The 15,633-nt window shown below is 39.9% G+C and overlaps 1 protein-coding gene across 3 annotated transcripts in view; it reads right to left on the minus strand.

Moving 5' to 3' along the window:
- Nucleotides 1-4,357: 4,357 nt before the first annotated feature.
- The window catches only part of LOC124776505, a 138,183-nt gene continuing 126,907 nt past the window's right edge, over nt 4,358-15,633 (minus strand). For all 3 annotated transcript variants that reach the window (XM_047251526.1, XM_047251527.1, XM_047251528.1), the window contains exons 6-7: nt 14,637-14,802; nt 4,358-4,599 (exon numbers count right to left, since the gene is read on the minus strand). In XM_047251526.1, the coding sequence (XP_047107482.1) occupies nt 4,440-4,599; nt 14,637-14,802 (326 nt within the window). In that variant the 3' untranslated portion in view covers nt 4,358-4,439. The remainder of the gene's footprint in view (nt 4,600-14,636; nt 14,803-15,633) is intronic.

Consider the following 15,633-nt stretch of genomic DNA (forward strand, 5'->3'; position numbering starts at 1 on the left):
TACTAAAACTATTTTTGCACATTAAGTTTTGTTTTCTTTAGTTTGTACTTATGAAAAAGATTTTCCTTGCTGCATAAGCTTGTTGTATATGCTTGATTTACCTAAATTGTTTTTCAAATTACTTTTGATTTACTGAAGTGAAACAAGACTACATTTATTTCAAAATTAGTATTTAGCAGCAGGGGCAACACTGGCAGTTTTATTTCAAACTCGGATCATGTGCTATGGAGTTTGCATTTAGGAAAATAGTAACTTTAGAGTAGCTAAAGACAGAACACACATGCTGCATAGCAGGCGAACAGCATGGCGCATGCTGTTTGTGTCCTCTTGACAGGGTGTGGGATGCCTACTTGCTGTCGCCTGAGATGCACCCATCAAGTGGGTTTTAGTGCAATGGGATGGGGTAATTCAAAGCCATGGGTTGGCATGTGGCCACACTGAATGAGATGTACCAGGCCAGCTTCAAAGCCCATGGGCTCAGACTACTGTGTGGCGAGCCACTTTGCATTACTCTGAACTGTACATGGAAGAAGCAAAGAAGACAAAAAAAGAATCACAGAAGCAAAAGGAATTTTTGTTAACAAAAGAAAAGTGCTCTGTTCAAACAACATATATACTGGAGTGAGAACAAGCTGTATTTGCAGTGTAGCACTGTATGACTGTGAAACATGAACAACAGTAGAAATGAAACTAATTCCCTTGAACCATTTGAGGTATGCCACTGGAGACACATGTTAAAGTGGACAGAAAACACCGCCAGTCAGGAAGTCCTATAAAGAATTGGTGAAGAAAGATCAACAAAACGAAGAAGACATGAGACATAACCAGTCCATTATAAATATCCTAGAAGATACATTGCAAGGGAAGTCCAAGGAAGACTGTGACTGGCATTTTTAAGATAATGCAGAAGTCTAATTATTCAGAAATGAAATCAGCTTGTAATAAATCCAGGTGGAAGGCTGCCAACCAATCGAAAGATAGATGTTGAAGAAGAAGATAATTATATAAGGGAAGAGAATTCAGTAAATACACTATATAATGAGGAGTGAAGTGGCTGACAGTTTTTATATTTGTGTTGAATTACTGGAGGACACCAACAACATTAACACTGAAGCATACAACTTGCACTTTATGAGTTATGCTTGTTAATTTAATACATTCCTTTTTTTAATAGCCACACATTTGTAAATAAATATATTCATATGGTTTTATTTCATTTTACTTTGTATTACTGTAATGAAACATCTATATACTTAAAGAATACTTTATCTTTCATAACTGATTTCGTAATTTAGTTACTACATATCTGATGTAACATCAATGATACAGTCACATTTCTGTTCAGAAACATGCAAGCAATTTGGTGTAATAATGCAGTGTATATATATTTTTAAGTCCTAATTTAATAGTAACAAATCCTGATAAACATATGTGTTTGAAGTGTGTAATGGACAGCTATTATTAGTTGGAACTAGACATTGCTGTTAGCATAGGTACTTGCTTAACACAAGTGAGGGCTCTGTGAATTTTAAAACTGAATGAATGTGTGTAAGCAAGCTAGACAATAAGTTGCGACGAGTCTATCATCTGGACTCATTGCATATGATGCCCATGCCGTACAATTATGCCAAGAATTACTGATGGATTTAGCTAATAATATGAGGATGGAAGAATCTGATAACAACATCTGCATTACATCCACTCTCACAACACACAAGCATTATTAGAACCGTTGCTACTGCTATGTTGGAGTGTATAAATCTGAACCACTAGTTAAAAGTTAAGTTGAAGTGTATGGTACAATCTCAGTTAAATTGTGTGTATAAGCATATTTGGTTGTTCAAAAACACATTTCCGTTCCTCTGTGCTGGGTTGTTAAAAAAACAAGCCACTGTGTTAGCAAACAACACAAAAACTTGCAATTATTAATACCAGCACTGTTCCTTACAGTTAATTAAACTTACTTGAATTGTTTCTATGCTGTATGCCTTAAAGTAGCTTGCCTTACCTGTTTTACTCTGTGTGTGTGTGTGTGTGTGTGTGTGTGTGTGTGTGTGTGTGTGTGTGAGAGAGAGAGAGAGAGAGAGAGAGAGAGAGAGAGAGAGTGATCTACATCTGCAGTCCACAAGCCATCACATGCTGTGCAGCTGATGTGCTACAGTCTCTACCGAATGCCATAGTATAACAATGAAAACAATCAATTTTTGACAAGAGGTAATGGAGTAGATTAAAAAGCTACTCACCAAATGGCAGCAGAACAAATGCATAACAGAAGATTATAATTAAGCAAGCTTCCGGAGCCAGTGGCTTCTTCTCCAGCACAGTTCTAGCTACACATTTCTGTCCCCATTAAATCTACTAACAAACAACAGTACTTACATTTTGACAGTTGCCATTCTTTCCAGGTCAAATGTTCCCTCCCATACAGCCTTGAATTCAAAGCAAACATATTTGTTTGGATGCACATTTTCTACAGCAATACACCACCATTCTCACCACAGCTTTCACTGGATGTAATTACCCCACCAGTTTAGTTCAAAAGCAGATTTCCCAGGCCATCACATCCAATTCTGGTACTGCTGATCCCTACAAAAAACAACTTCATAGCACACCACTGGTCAATCAGTATTATCGTGGTCTGGAAAGTATTAGTCAGCTACTTCGACAAGGCCATGACTTCCTAAAATCATGCCCTGATATAAGATCCATTCTGTCTGAGATTTTGCCCATCACAGCTAGAATAGCTTTTAGTCGCCCTCCCAGTTTCCGCAATATTCTTGTCAGTCCCTATGCACCTTCTGCACCCATCTTCCTACCTATGGTTCCTACCAATGTGACTGTCCCTGCTGCAAGACTTGTCCTATGCATCCTCCCACCACCATCTGTACCAGCCCGGCAACTGGTAAAGCATATACTATCAAAGGGAGAGCCACCTGAGAAACGACATGTCGCATACCAGCTGTTATGTAAACACTGTTCAGCCTTTTACATCAGCATGACTATCACCAAATTATCAGTTAGGATGAATGGGCATAGGCAAAGGGTGTATATTGGCAACATACAATATCCTGTTGCAGAGCAGGCTCTACAGCACGACAATCATGACTTTGGTGCCTATTTCACCAAATGTGCCATCTGGATTCTTCCCCTAGACATCAGTTTCTCAGAACTCCGCAGGTGGGAACTAGCGCTATAACATGTCCTTGGTTCCCGCCACCTGGCCTTAATATATGTTAATTTCTTCCATCTCATCATTTCTTCACAGTAACTACACCTTTTTCACTCCATTTTAGTTTTCTACATCTTTCATTTTCTGACCTGTCTATTTTTAGCCGCCGTCCTTCCATCTCTGTTACATATAATGCATTTAGCTTGTCACTCTTATTAACTCGTGCAAAATGTTTTATCAGAATGTCTGTCTTGCATATTACCCTGTCTTTCACATTCAAGCTCTCAGGTTTTCAAATCTCGTTCGTTGCAGTCCCCAACAATCAGTCTTTCTTTCTCATGACGTCCGGTAAGTCTCCCCTGACCTGCAGTTCTGGGTGACTTTTCCGAAATCTACCCCTTTTGCTACATGTCTGCAGTACTTTTCCTGCATCCCTCTTCCTTCCCCTTCCACCCTTCTCCTTGAAGGAGGAGCCAGGGGCTTGAGAAGCTTGCCCAATTATAACCTTTTATGTGAGTGTTCTGCTGCCACTTGGTGAGTAGATTTTTTTATGCATCCAATTACAATAGAATACCAACTTGTGTATTTTTTTGGAAGAGTGGGGATTAATTGTGTATAAATGTTGTTTTTATGGTAAAACTGGGAAGATCCAAGAGCTGCAGCTGAAATTTTTCGGCGTATTGCATTTGTCGGAGCAGCCACAGTATTACCATTTACAAATGTCACACTTTGTACTACGTTTTATTTTCCTATTCTGTACTATTATACTTCTTGCACAGGTTAGCAGAGTTAGCTCTTATACATCAATTAACTGCAACAGATTAAAAAGGGAGCTGCTGAAAGTGGAAAAACATAAAAAAAGAGATGTAAAAGTCTCCATCTGCACTACAAACTAGTCTTGAAATGTAAGATAAATAACATAGGTAACCCACCTGTTGCATCAAACCAGTTTTCTCACTGAAGACGGCAGCAACAACAACAATGTACTATTAATTAAATTCTTGATGTGACATGAACAACACCCTTTGAATGTATGTATTTTTTGTATGAATAATTTCGCAGGATCCTGTCAATCAGATGTTAAGAAAAAGCGCCAAGTGGAGATTTGTAGCTTTGTACTTTGAGACATCAAAATAACAGAACTTCTTCTCATCACATGTCAGGCCCACAGAAGAAGTATAAATAATGTAATTAAATATATTTGTATATTTAGAGTTCATCTGAAACAGCCACAGTCAAACAATAACAATCGCAACACTGCAGAAATTGACTAAATTGGACAGGAGTCATCCACAGGTAATGAAATGTTCACAAAATGATAAAATGCAACAGAATCCGGCACAACAACAGCAAAAAGTAACGGTACATCATCTTTTAAATCCTTTAGTAAGAATGATATTTGTCCAGCACTTGGAACTTCCTCTTCACATCTGCAAAAACAGAAAATACACATTAGAATTCATAATGACCAATAGGTCATTGTGAAAGGAAAGGCTGTAGCCAGGAAGAGGAATTCTGATGGCAAGGCAGTTTGGGGATAAGCAGTAATGGAGGAACAACATATAGAACCACATTTTTGTCAATGAGAGGAAAATAATCATTAAAATAAAATAAATGGCGACTACCAGAAAGGGAGCAATAAGTGAAAAAGATACTAACAAATAAAATAAACATGGAGATGACAATGTCACAAATAAGAGTCAAAAGTGACTTTGGGGGGGGGGGAAGCAAAGTGGTTCAATAAGAAGGCCACTAAGATTAGGGTTATTTATCAAGGGTAAGTGGAGCACATAGAGGTGATGAGTTGGTATGGGACAGAGTTAGAGAGGGGGGTGGGAGTGGGGGTGGGAGGGAGGGGGAGAGGAGGGGGAGGGGGAGAGAGATAGAGTGTGAGTGCGTGTGTGTTCTGAAGAAGGACATTGTCTAAAAGGTAAGCAATAGTTCAGCATTTATATGTGCCTGTCCACAACTCAGTGCCTCCTCTACCTTGTCAGAACTAATTCTTCATAACTGTTTTATATAGTATAAGGAAACAATATTCCTCTTTTTACAAGAAAGGAAAGGCATTTTGGGCCGGCAAATATATTTAAAAACAAATAAGATTAAATTTGTAAAAATGAAGAGCCATTTATTTGCAAGAACCAGAAGGTTATAGATGAAAAAATTTTATTAATACCAGAATGCTATTGACTCTTTTATACTATCAGTTCACCAAAATAAGAACCAATTTCTCATATATGGAGATGATTTGTCTTGAGTACTGTTATGACACTTGAGATGAGTTGTGAAGGATTAGGACCTCTCCCTACACTTATAGAAATGTAACACTGATAACTGTATTGTTGAAATTCAACAACAGCCACATATCTTTAGAGTTATAGACCATCAATTTTGGCAGTTGTATTGGTATGGAATGAGCTGTTGGCTGTTACAGGAAAAGTTAACATCTGAATGCAGTTTTTTTCAGATTACTTTAAGCACAGAAAAATTTTCTATGAAAAAAGTAACTTTTATGACACTTGTGGGACCTTTCCTTGAGTGTTATCTGTTTTCTTAAGAGTTGTTTTACATTTGGTTACACTGACTAATAAAAAGGAAAAAGTTCAAAGATAAACTGCATAATTTGTGATATGTTTATTTGACTAGTAAAAGAATGTGACATTCTAACTTATCTCCTATTGGATATCAACATCTACACCTATGCTCCAAAAGCTACCTTACAGTGTGTGGCAGAGGGTGCTTTCGGTATCACTACCATTTTCCCGCCATTCTCTTTCTATTCATGAAACTAATGGGAAGTACAACTATCTGTAAGCCTCCATCTGAACTATAATTCCTCTGATTTGTCCAGTCATGGTCACTTAGTAAGATTTTTGTGGGCACCAGATACAATATATTGCTTTACTGTTTGTACAACATTCTCTTATAGTGTCAACCACAGGAGTCTGTTGAGCATCTCTCACTAACTGAATAAATTTGTGATGAAATGTGACACTCTTCAGTGGATCTTCTTTGTCTCCTCTGCAAATCCTACCCGGAAAGAGTCTGCGATTGATAAGTTACGTGTAACAATATGAGAAGGAAAGTTGCTACTCACCATATAGCAGAGATGCTGAGTCGCAGATAGGCACCACAAAAAGGCTCTCACAATTAATGCTTTCGGACATTAAGGCCTACGTCAACAATACACACACACACACACACACACACACACACACACACACACACACACACACACACACAAAAAACTGCAGTCTCAGGCAACTGAAACCACATGAGACTGCAGTCGTGTGCGTGAGTTACGTTTGTGTGTGTGTGTGTGTGTGTGTGTGTGTGTGTGTGTGTGTGTGTGTGTGTTTGTTGTTAACAAAGGTCTTAGTAACCGAAAGCTTTAATTGTGAGGGTCTTTTTGTTGTACCTATCTGCGACTCAGAATCTCCGCTGTATGGTGTGCAGCAACTTTCATTCTCATATTGTTACATTCCATGCTGGACTTTCCATTGTTTGATTTAAGATTGATAAGTTATATTCAAGAAATGACTGAGCTTATGTTTTGTAAGTTAATTCTTTCATGGGTGAATTATATTTTAATTGGATTCTTCCAATGAATCTCAGTCTGACATTCACTAGATTTATGTGGTCATTCTACTTAGGTAACTCCAGATGGGTGCTCTTACACAAACCGGGTGGTTATAATTAAACTTTCACTACTTTTGTAGGGACCTCATGACAAATGAGTGATCACAGGACAGTGAAACTTAGTGGAAACATTTGTAAGGACATTCAAAAAAAGAAATAACGAATAAAGCACTGAAAGAAACATTTAATTTCCACATGTGGGAGTAAAATTTGTTAATTGTGTACCATGTTTACATTCCAGGTTACGAAAACTGTTCAACATGATGACCATCTGCACTCATGACATTCTGAAACCACATAAGAGGTTGCTTCACTGCTACCCGAAACAACAGTGGACTATGGAATGTTTAACTGTTGTGACACTGCTTGTGCACTGGTTGAAGACTGAGCACAGCGCAAACAGCATTCTCAGCCAAGGCAACAGTAACTTCTTCAACGAGCTGCGGCACAACAGGCTGTCAGCATCTCCCAGTAGTAATTCTCAAATTACCACTCAATTCAAACTTACGAATCATGTTCCCCAAACCCGATGAGGCACAAAGACTTCTCCATATTCCTTTAATGCACTGACACTCGTGAAGTGCAGCAGAACTATTGCTGTTGTTTAGATTAAACAGTTTTACAAGCAAAGCCCTGCTCATTCTGTCCAGACCCATGCTTATTGTCTGCAACTGTAATGCACTCTCATGCTTGCATTTCAACCCTACACCATCATACCAATATTGGTGCCTAACAGTAAGTCACGACATTAACGAAAATCCTACAGCGTACAGTCTAAAGATCATTCCGATACGGTAAATAGTTTTCTGCCTACACTGGATCAAGTAGTGAAAGTTTAATTATAGCTTCCCTGTGTTATGTTTGTTATGATTTCTATTACTTTATCACAAAAAGTTTAACTTAACAGTAATTGGTCTTTCTACTTATTTATGCAAAATATTCTAGATTGAATTACAGTTAGCCTCAACTGCCAATCCTTACACCAAACATGGTCAGAACTGCGAATCTTCTTGTGTATAGTTCTCTGCTGTTACAACCTTCTTTTATACAACAGTATCACCATAAATATAGTTAGGCATTTTGAATATCATGAAATCATTTAACATATTTGAGTGAATGTGCATACTGACACTTGATGAAAAGACTCAAAGTAGAATATCAACCAGCACTCAGTACACAGCTGCAGCAGCTGAGTAACAATGCCTCACAATGTCAAATATATCCGCCTGCCTGATACTCGCCACTAACTTACTTAACCCTTGCACAATCTGCCACAGATATCAAGCAATCCGCTACTGCTCTTACTACCTGACATGACTATCACAGAAGATTTTTTTTCCCCTAGGCTCTTGCCTTGGCGCTTTTTTTCCTCTGCCTTTTAAACCACTATCCTTCGTTCAACTTTCAACCCAGTCAATCTTTAGATGAGCACATATTAATGATTGATCATAGCCAGGTGTATGCAAACATCGCAGTACCCACATCTAATGATGACTTCACTTAGTGAAAACTAATCACTTTGCAGCGATGGCAGTAGACCTATTGTGTTGGCCATCATGCTGGTGAGGGCGTGGAGGACCTCCATATATGGGTATAGGAGAGGGGATACACGAAAGTGGGAGAAGGGTGTAAGAAGGAAAGAGGGGGGGAGGGGGGGACATAGGTGAAACAGAAGGGTAACAGCAAACTCTGCATCTACTTCTGTTTTCTGTGGTCAATTACGTAAAACTGGTAGGCAAGAATGCAAATACACACATAAAAAAAGTTTTGCATCACCTAGGTTCTGAGAGTTCTGGACCTGTACAGAAAACTGAAAAAGAGATCAACATAAACATCATTTCTGCCTTTTTATTGCTCATGAAAACCACAAATTGCATGTTGTACCACCATACAGCGAGACTTTCAGAGTGGTGGTCCAGACTGCTGTACACACCGGTTCTTCTAATACCCAGCAGCACGTCCTCTTGCATTGATGCACGCCTGCATTCGTCGTGGCATACTATCTACAAGTTCATCAAAGCACTGTTGGTCCAGATTGTCCCACTCCTCAACGGGATTCAGCATAGATCCCTCAGAGTGGCTGGTGGGTCACGACATCCATAAACAGCCCTTTTCAATCTATTCCAGGCATATTCGATAGGGTTCATGTCTGGAGAACATGTTGGTCACTCTAGTCGAGCGATGTCATTATCCTGAAGGAAGTCATTCATAAGATGTGTACGATGGGGGTGTGAATTATCATCCATGAAGACACATGCCTTGCCAATATGCTGCTGATATGGTTGCACTATTGGTCCGAGGATGGCATTCACATACCGTACAGCCGTTACGGCACCTTCCATGACCACCAGCGGCGTAAGTCAGCCCCACATAATGCCACCCCAAAACAGCAGGGAACCTCCATCTTGTTGTACTCGCTGGACAGTGTGGCTAAGGTGACCAGCCTGACCAGGTTGCCTCCAAACATGTCTCTGGCGATTGTCTGGTTGAAGGCATATGCGAGACTCATCAGTGAAAAGAACGTGATGCCAATCCTGAGCGGTCCATTCGGCAGGTTGCCGAGCCCATCTGTACCGCACTGCATGCTGTCGTGGTTGCAAAGATGGACCTCACAACGGGCCTACTGCGCACAGTTTGAGTCATAGCACAACGTCCTCTAGCTGCACGAAAAGCATTATTCAACATGGTGGTGTTGATGTCACGGTTCCTCCGAACCATAATCCATAGGTAACGGTCATCCACTGCAGTAGTAGCCTTTGGGCAGCCTGAGTGAGGCATGTCATCAACAGTTCCTGTCTCTCTGTATCTCCTCTCCATGTCCGAACAACATAGCTTTGGTTCACTCCGAGATGCCTGGACACTTCCCTTGTTGAGAGCCCTTCCAGGCACAAAGTAACAATGCGGATGCAATCAAACCGCGGTATTGACTGTCTACGCATCGTTGAACTATTGACAACACAAGCAGCTGTCGGACCCCTCTGTCTCATAGGTGCTGCTCATGCATGGTTTGGGTGGGTTTAGTGACATCTCTGAACAGTCAAAGGGACTGTGTCTGTGATTCAATATCCACAGGTAATGTCTATCCTCAGGAGTTCTGGGAACCAGGGAGATGCAAAACTTTTTTTGATGTGTGTAATTAAAGTTACAAAACTTTAAAAATTTTAAGAGAATAAAAAAGTTTAGAAACTAATATAAAAAATTGAACGGTTATGTGATGACTGTCATATTTGAAAAATAATAAAAAGTATATGACTCTTTTTATACCTAATTTAACATTCAAAACAAATTTTCTAGTAATGTGTTGCACTAAAGTAAGTGCTCATATTAAACTACATACATGTAAAAACAAAGATGATGAGACTTACCAAACAAAAGCGCTGGCAGGTCGATAGACACACAAATAAACACAAACATACACACAAAATTCAAGCTTTCGCAACAAACGGTTGCCTCATCAGGAAAGAGGGAAGGAGAGGGAAAGACGAAAGGATGTGGGTTTTAAGGGAGAGGGTAAGGAGTCATTCCAATCCCGGGAGCGGAAAGACTTACCTTAGGGGGAAAATGTCTGAAGATGGTCTTGTAAGCTGAAAACCGGCTAACAATAAAAGTAAACTGGTGCTTTTCATTTATTAAAAATTGTACCTTTGATGCTGCAGTAACAAATCAACAAGGCCTGCCTGCTGACAAAGGCTCCACCACTGTTGTTTTGAACTGCAGGTACTACCTCACAGAAGGACTCTGCCAGCTGTCAGATTCATCCACCTACAAACCCTGCCACAGTGACCCCATTCGAAAGCCAACAGGATCTCCAGTCTCTCCTCAAATCTTCAGGCCCATCCCAGAACCTCTCCCCGCACTCCTACCTTCTACATGCTTCCTAAAGTCCACAAACCCACCCAGGACGCCACCACCTCACTTTGCACTAACATCCCTAATGCCCATGGCCTTAGTGCTATTGAACACTACCTTTCCCAATGCCCGATGGATTCCAAACCAACTATCTCCTTCCTAGTCGCTATGACCAACCATATCCTCAGCCACAATTACTTCTCCTTTGAAGGATTTACCTACAAACAAATCAAGGGCATGGCTATGGCACCTGCATGGCACCACCCTATGCCAACCTGGGCCATCTAGAGAAATCCTTCCAAAACACCCGGAATCCCAAACCCTTCACCTGGTTCAGATTGACTGATGACATCTTCATGATCTGGATCGAGGGTGAGGACACCCTACTGAGACGTCTCCTGGCAAGACATTTGTAAAATCAGTGTAATATATATGTGTGTGTGTGTGTGTGTGTGGGGGGGGGGGGGGGGGGGGGGGAATCTGCGTTACTATATTTCATTTTTGTATGAACAGTTATTGATTATTTGGATACTGTAAAAAAGGAAATAATTATTTTTCATTTTTATGTTTGTGTAATATTATGTATGAGCATTTTGCAAATAACATCTGTGGTCGGCGAGTGTGGAAACCGAAGCAGACAATGATAATTAAAAATATAACAAAGATATATATTAGCATATTAAATTGCTTGCATATAGTGGAGGTTTAGACATTACTCTCTCTGTCATATTGTAGCCGTGAATGATGTAAGAGCCTGTGACACTCCCTTGAACGCTTAGTTAGCTTTCTTTTGTTCTTTTATCGATAAAGACGCCATTGGATGCTGATGTATAAAAAAGCAAATTTAGAATTTTCTGTGATGCAGTGCTGTGCCACGGTTGCGGAAGCCATTGCTGTGGCTAATTCAAACTATAATTGAATGAAAGCAGTTTTCTCGCAACTAAGGAGGCAGACAATGGTAAATTAAAATTATTTCTTTCAGCTTCCCGGAGATCCTAGAGGAGAATTGTAGATTTCATTATGTTATTTTCTGATGGACGTGGGCAACTGCATGTACAATATCAGTGACGTGAATAATTTACGTAAATCAGAGTGTTAAAACTTCACTTGTGTGATATCGAAAACTGTTGTGTTGAAATCTGGTCCAGCTAATAACATTAAAATCAATTTTCATTTTTAGCTTCATGCTCTTGTGGTATTCAATAGTGTTCAAATATTAAAAAAATCCACTGCACCTTTTATGTTTGGCAAACACTGTATACTGTAACTTCTGTGTGTATAATAAGAGTAGTTTTCAGTGCATTTCAGAGATGAAAGTAGAGGAAGACATGTTTAATTTCGTAATCAATTACAGTAATGATACAGTGTTCCATTTCTAACAAGCCAGATCAGAATTATGAGAACATAGTCTTGCAAATTAAAGATCAAACATTCACAGCAGGAAATCTTTTAGTGTTGTGTGTATCCCCACATAATAGATCAGTGGGCACAAAGTTAAAATTTTCAACTACAGAAACCAGTAGCAAGAACTACATTTTATCTTTTGTGGTCGCAACAATAATCAACATATAGTTTACTTAAAGTGCTATGCAACATAAACTGTATTTAAAATCAAAGTGCATGGGGATACGCGACACTATCCACATTCCTCCCGAACCTCAACACCTTCTCCCCCATTCACTTCACCTGGTCCAACTCAAACCATCAAGCCACCTTCCTCGATGTTGACCTCCACCTCAAAGATCGCTATATGAGTACCTCTGTCCATATCAAACCTACCAACCATCCAACCACCCACCACAAATACCTCCGTTTTGACAGCTGGCACCCATTCCATACCAAGTCCCCTCCATACAGCCTAGCCACCTGTGGCCGTTACACCTGTAGTGACGAGCGGGTCCCTCTTGAAATACACCGAGGGTCTTGCTAAGGACTTTACAGGTTGTAGTTACCCTCCCATCTTGTACACAAACAGATCTCACATACCTTATCTTTGCAGTCACACAACACCTTCCAAAACCCCATCATCCGGCCACAGAGGGGCATTCCACTCATGACTCAGTACCACCCAGGACTGGAGCAACTCAATTACATTGCCTGCCAGGGTTTCGACTACCTCTCTTCATTCCACTATCCTGCCCACCCCTCCCACAGTGGTATTCTGCTGCCCGCCGAACCTACACATTATACTCATTCATCCCTACACAATTCCCGCTCCCAAACCCTTGCCTCATGACTCATATCCCTGTTACAGACCTAGATGACAGACCTGTCCCATACACCCTCCTGCAACTTCCTACCCCAGTCCAATCACAAACATCACCTATTCCGTCAAAGGCAGGGATGCCTGTGAAACCAGTCATGTGATCTACAAGCTAAGCTGCAACTACTGTGCTGCATTCTATGTGGGCATGACAACCAACAAGCTGTCTGTCTGCATGAATGGCTACAGACAAACTGCGGCTAAAATACAACTGGACCACCCTGCTGCTAAGTATGTTGCCCAACAAGATGTCAATCACTTCAATGACTGCTTCACAGCCTGTGCCACCTGCATCCTTCCCACCAACACCAGCTTTTCTGAATTACGCAGGTGGGAACTCTCCCTGCAATATATCCACATTCCCGAACCCTCTTGGCCTCAACCTTCATTAGTCATTGTCTTTACCCATCTAGCCCCCTTCTCTGCTCCCATTCCAGCACTACACAGCTCTCTATTCCACCAACAAACTCAGTTTTTTTACTTCTCTCCTTTCCGACCCCCCCACCCCCCCCCCCCCCCCCCCCCCACTTCTCCACCGCTCCCCATCTAACCTCCTGACCGCATCTAGCTGCCCTACTCTTCACCTCGTCTCCCTGCATGCCCCCAGCAGCACTTTACCACCCCCCCCCCCCTTACCCTGCTATCCCTCTTCCTTACCCCCCACCCAGTTGCCTCTCCCATAATGCACTGCTACTTGTAGTCTGACTCCAGCTGGCAGAGACTGTGATCATGAGTGTGAGAGTTGCGTTTGTGTGTGTGTTGCATGATAGTCTGCTGTTCACATAATTTTTTTTATGTAATCACTCACTTTGTTCATATCAAATGGGTATCTTCTTGTGGTGTGTTCAGTTTCCTCCATTACTATGGTTTCATGGAACCACTCATTGTTCACAAATTTGCAAATAGCTATGGAGGTAACTGAACAAACCACAAAAAGACTGCCATTTCATATGAACCAAACAAGAGATTATTTAAATTTTTTATGTGAATTGCAAATCAACTTATGAAGTACATACTCCCTCTTGTTATGTTATCCTTCACTTTCTCCTCAGGATGACCACAACAGACACCAAGATTTTACAAAACACTTTAATATCTATATGTACTTTTGTTAATTTTTTTTGTACTGCCAGTGTAGCCTGAATATAAGGTTTATACCTCAAACCATATTGCTTCAATAACTGATGTAAGTGTCAACACATTTTGCGGCTGGTAGTGGTCTCTGAAAAACCTTTTCATATTTCTGAAGCAATCATAGTCAATTAATGCTCAATATGGCCACCGTAACATTAGAATCAGCTTTTTGGAAGAATGCTGTTTACAGGAGGCCAAGTAGAACAGTACAATATATTCTGTGGGCATTGTGAGAATTACACAAAAGAAAGTTACTTTATTCATCTGCGCTTATTACAAATTACATTTTCCCACGTTTTTTCCTCAGGATTTTGATAATTTTTTTTCGAGGACGGTATGTGTACATACTACATATTACAAACAAGGCATCTGGCTATATATACTTAGTGAGGAACCTCTGTGGATTGCTAGTACTCAGTACATCATCATTATTGAAGTACACATTTTCATTCATTTTCAATACAGAAAATTAGGGTAATATCTTAACAAACAAATAGGTATCATGTGAGCTTAGGTTTAAAAAATTGAGCTGTATGAAAGTATACTCAAATAATTACAACTAGCATAAAAAACTTAACTTACCCAATTATGCACAGCCTATAATCCGGTAAGCATGGTGAAGATTTCTTAAATTTTGTTGTTGGAAGATAAATGTCATAGTTTATTTTCAGTTTAGTATCAGAATGTGCACTTGGAACCGTGTCACATGGAATTTCCTGAAATATGTTTAGTTTTTGTAATATGGATCCTGTAAAGAGAAAAATGTAATTTATCAAAATTCATTCAAAATCAATATTTTCAAGGGCAATTTCTCAGTACTTTAACATTTTGCTCCTTAAATAATAAAAGGAAGACTTTCGTCATTAAGCTCAAATTCAGAGTTTCCTCTCAAGCACATTTAGCACATATTACTTATAAGATCTCTGCATCTAGAAGACTGGATGATAAATTCCAAATCAAAAGCATCTTGAGTGCATAAATAAATTACAAAAACAGCAAGCTCTTTGAGAGCAAATATGAATGTGAATCCTGGATTAAAGTATTAGCTTCAATTTCATGCTCCAGATCCATGTATACACTGTCCATGAAAAGGCTACAAAAACTAGCAGTTAAATGACTGACAGTTAGTTGACAACAGTACAGGTACCATAGCAACAATCAGAGAATGACTATGGCCACATCATTTATTCTGTTAACAGCTGTCAAACTCTGCTACCTCAGTTGCAAACTATGCCCGCAACCGTAACATAGCAATTGCAATTAGTTTGTGTTGTTTCTCTGTGTGTTACATTTATTTTATGCAACGGAATGTCCTAAACTTACGAAAGTGTGCAGGAAAGTGATAAGACTATTACCACCCTGCAGTACTGCACATTAATAGGAAGCATGTGAATATACCCAGAATGGAAAGTCCCAAACAAACATGAACCAAAAACATCACCCTCTCCCATGCTTGAAAGTGTCTTTTCTTATTTTAATCAAGGTGTAAGTGGAGAAAGTGACCCTTTATTTGAATGGCATAGTTTATTCATAGAAAGTTGCAAACAGATTTGTTGTTATACATAAGGAGTTATTGACT

The sequence above is a fragment of the Schistocerca piceifrons genome, chromosome 2 (assembly GCF_021461385.2).
Source record: "Schistocerca piceifrons isolate TAMUIC-IGC-003096 chromosome 2, iqSchPice1.1, whole genome shotgun sequence".
NCBI classification, from domain to species: domain Eukaryota; kingdom Metazoa; phylum Arthropoda; class Insecta; order Orthoptera; family Acrididae; genus Schistocerca; species Schistocerca piceifrons.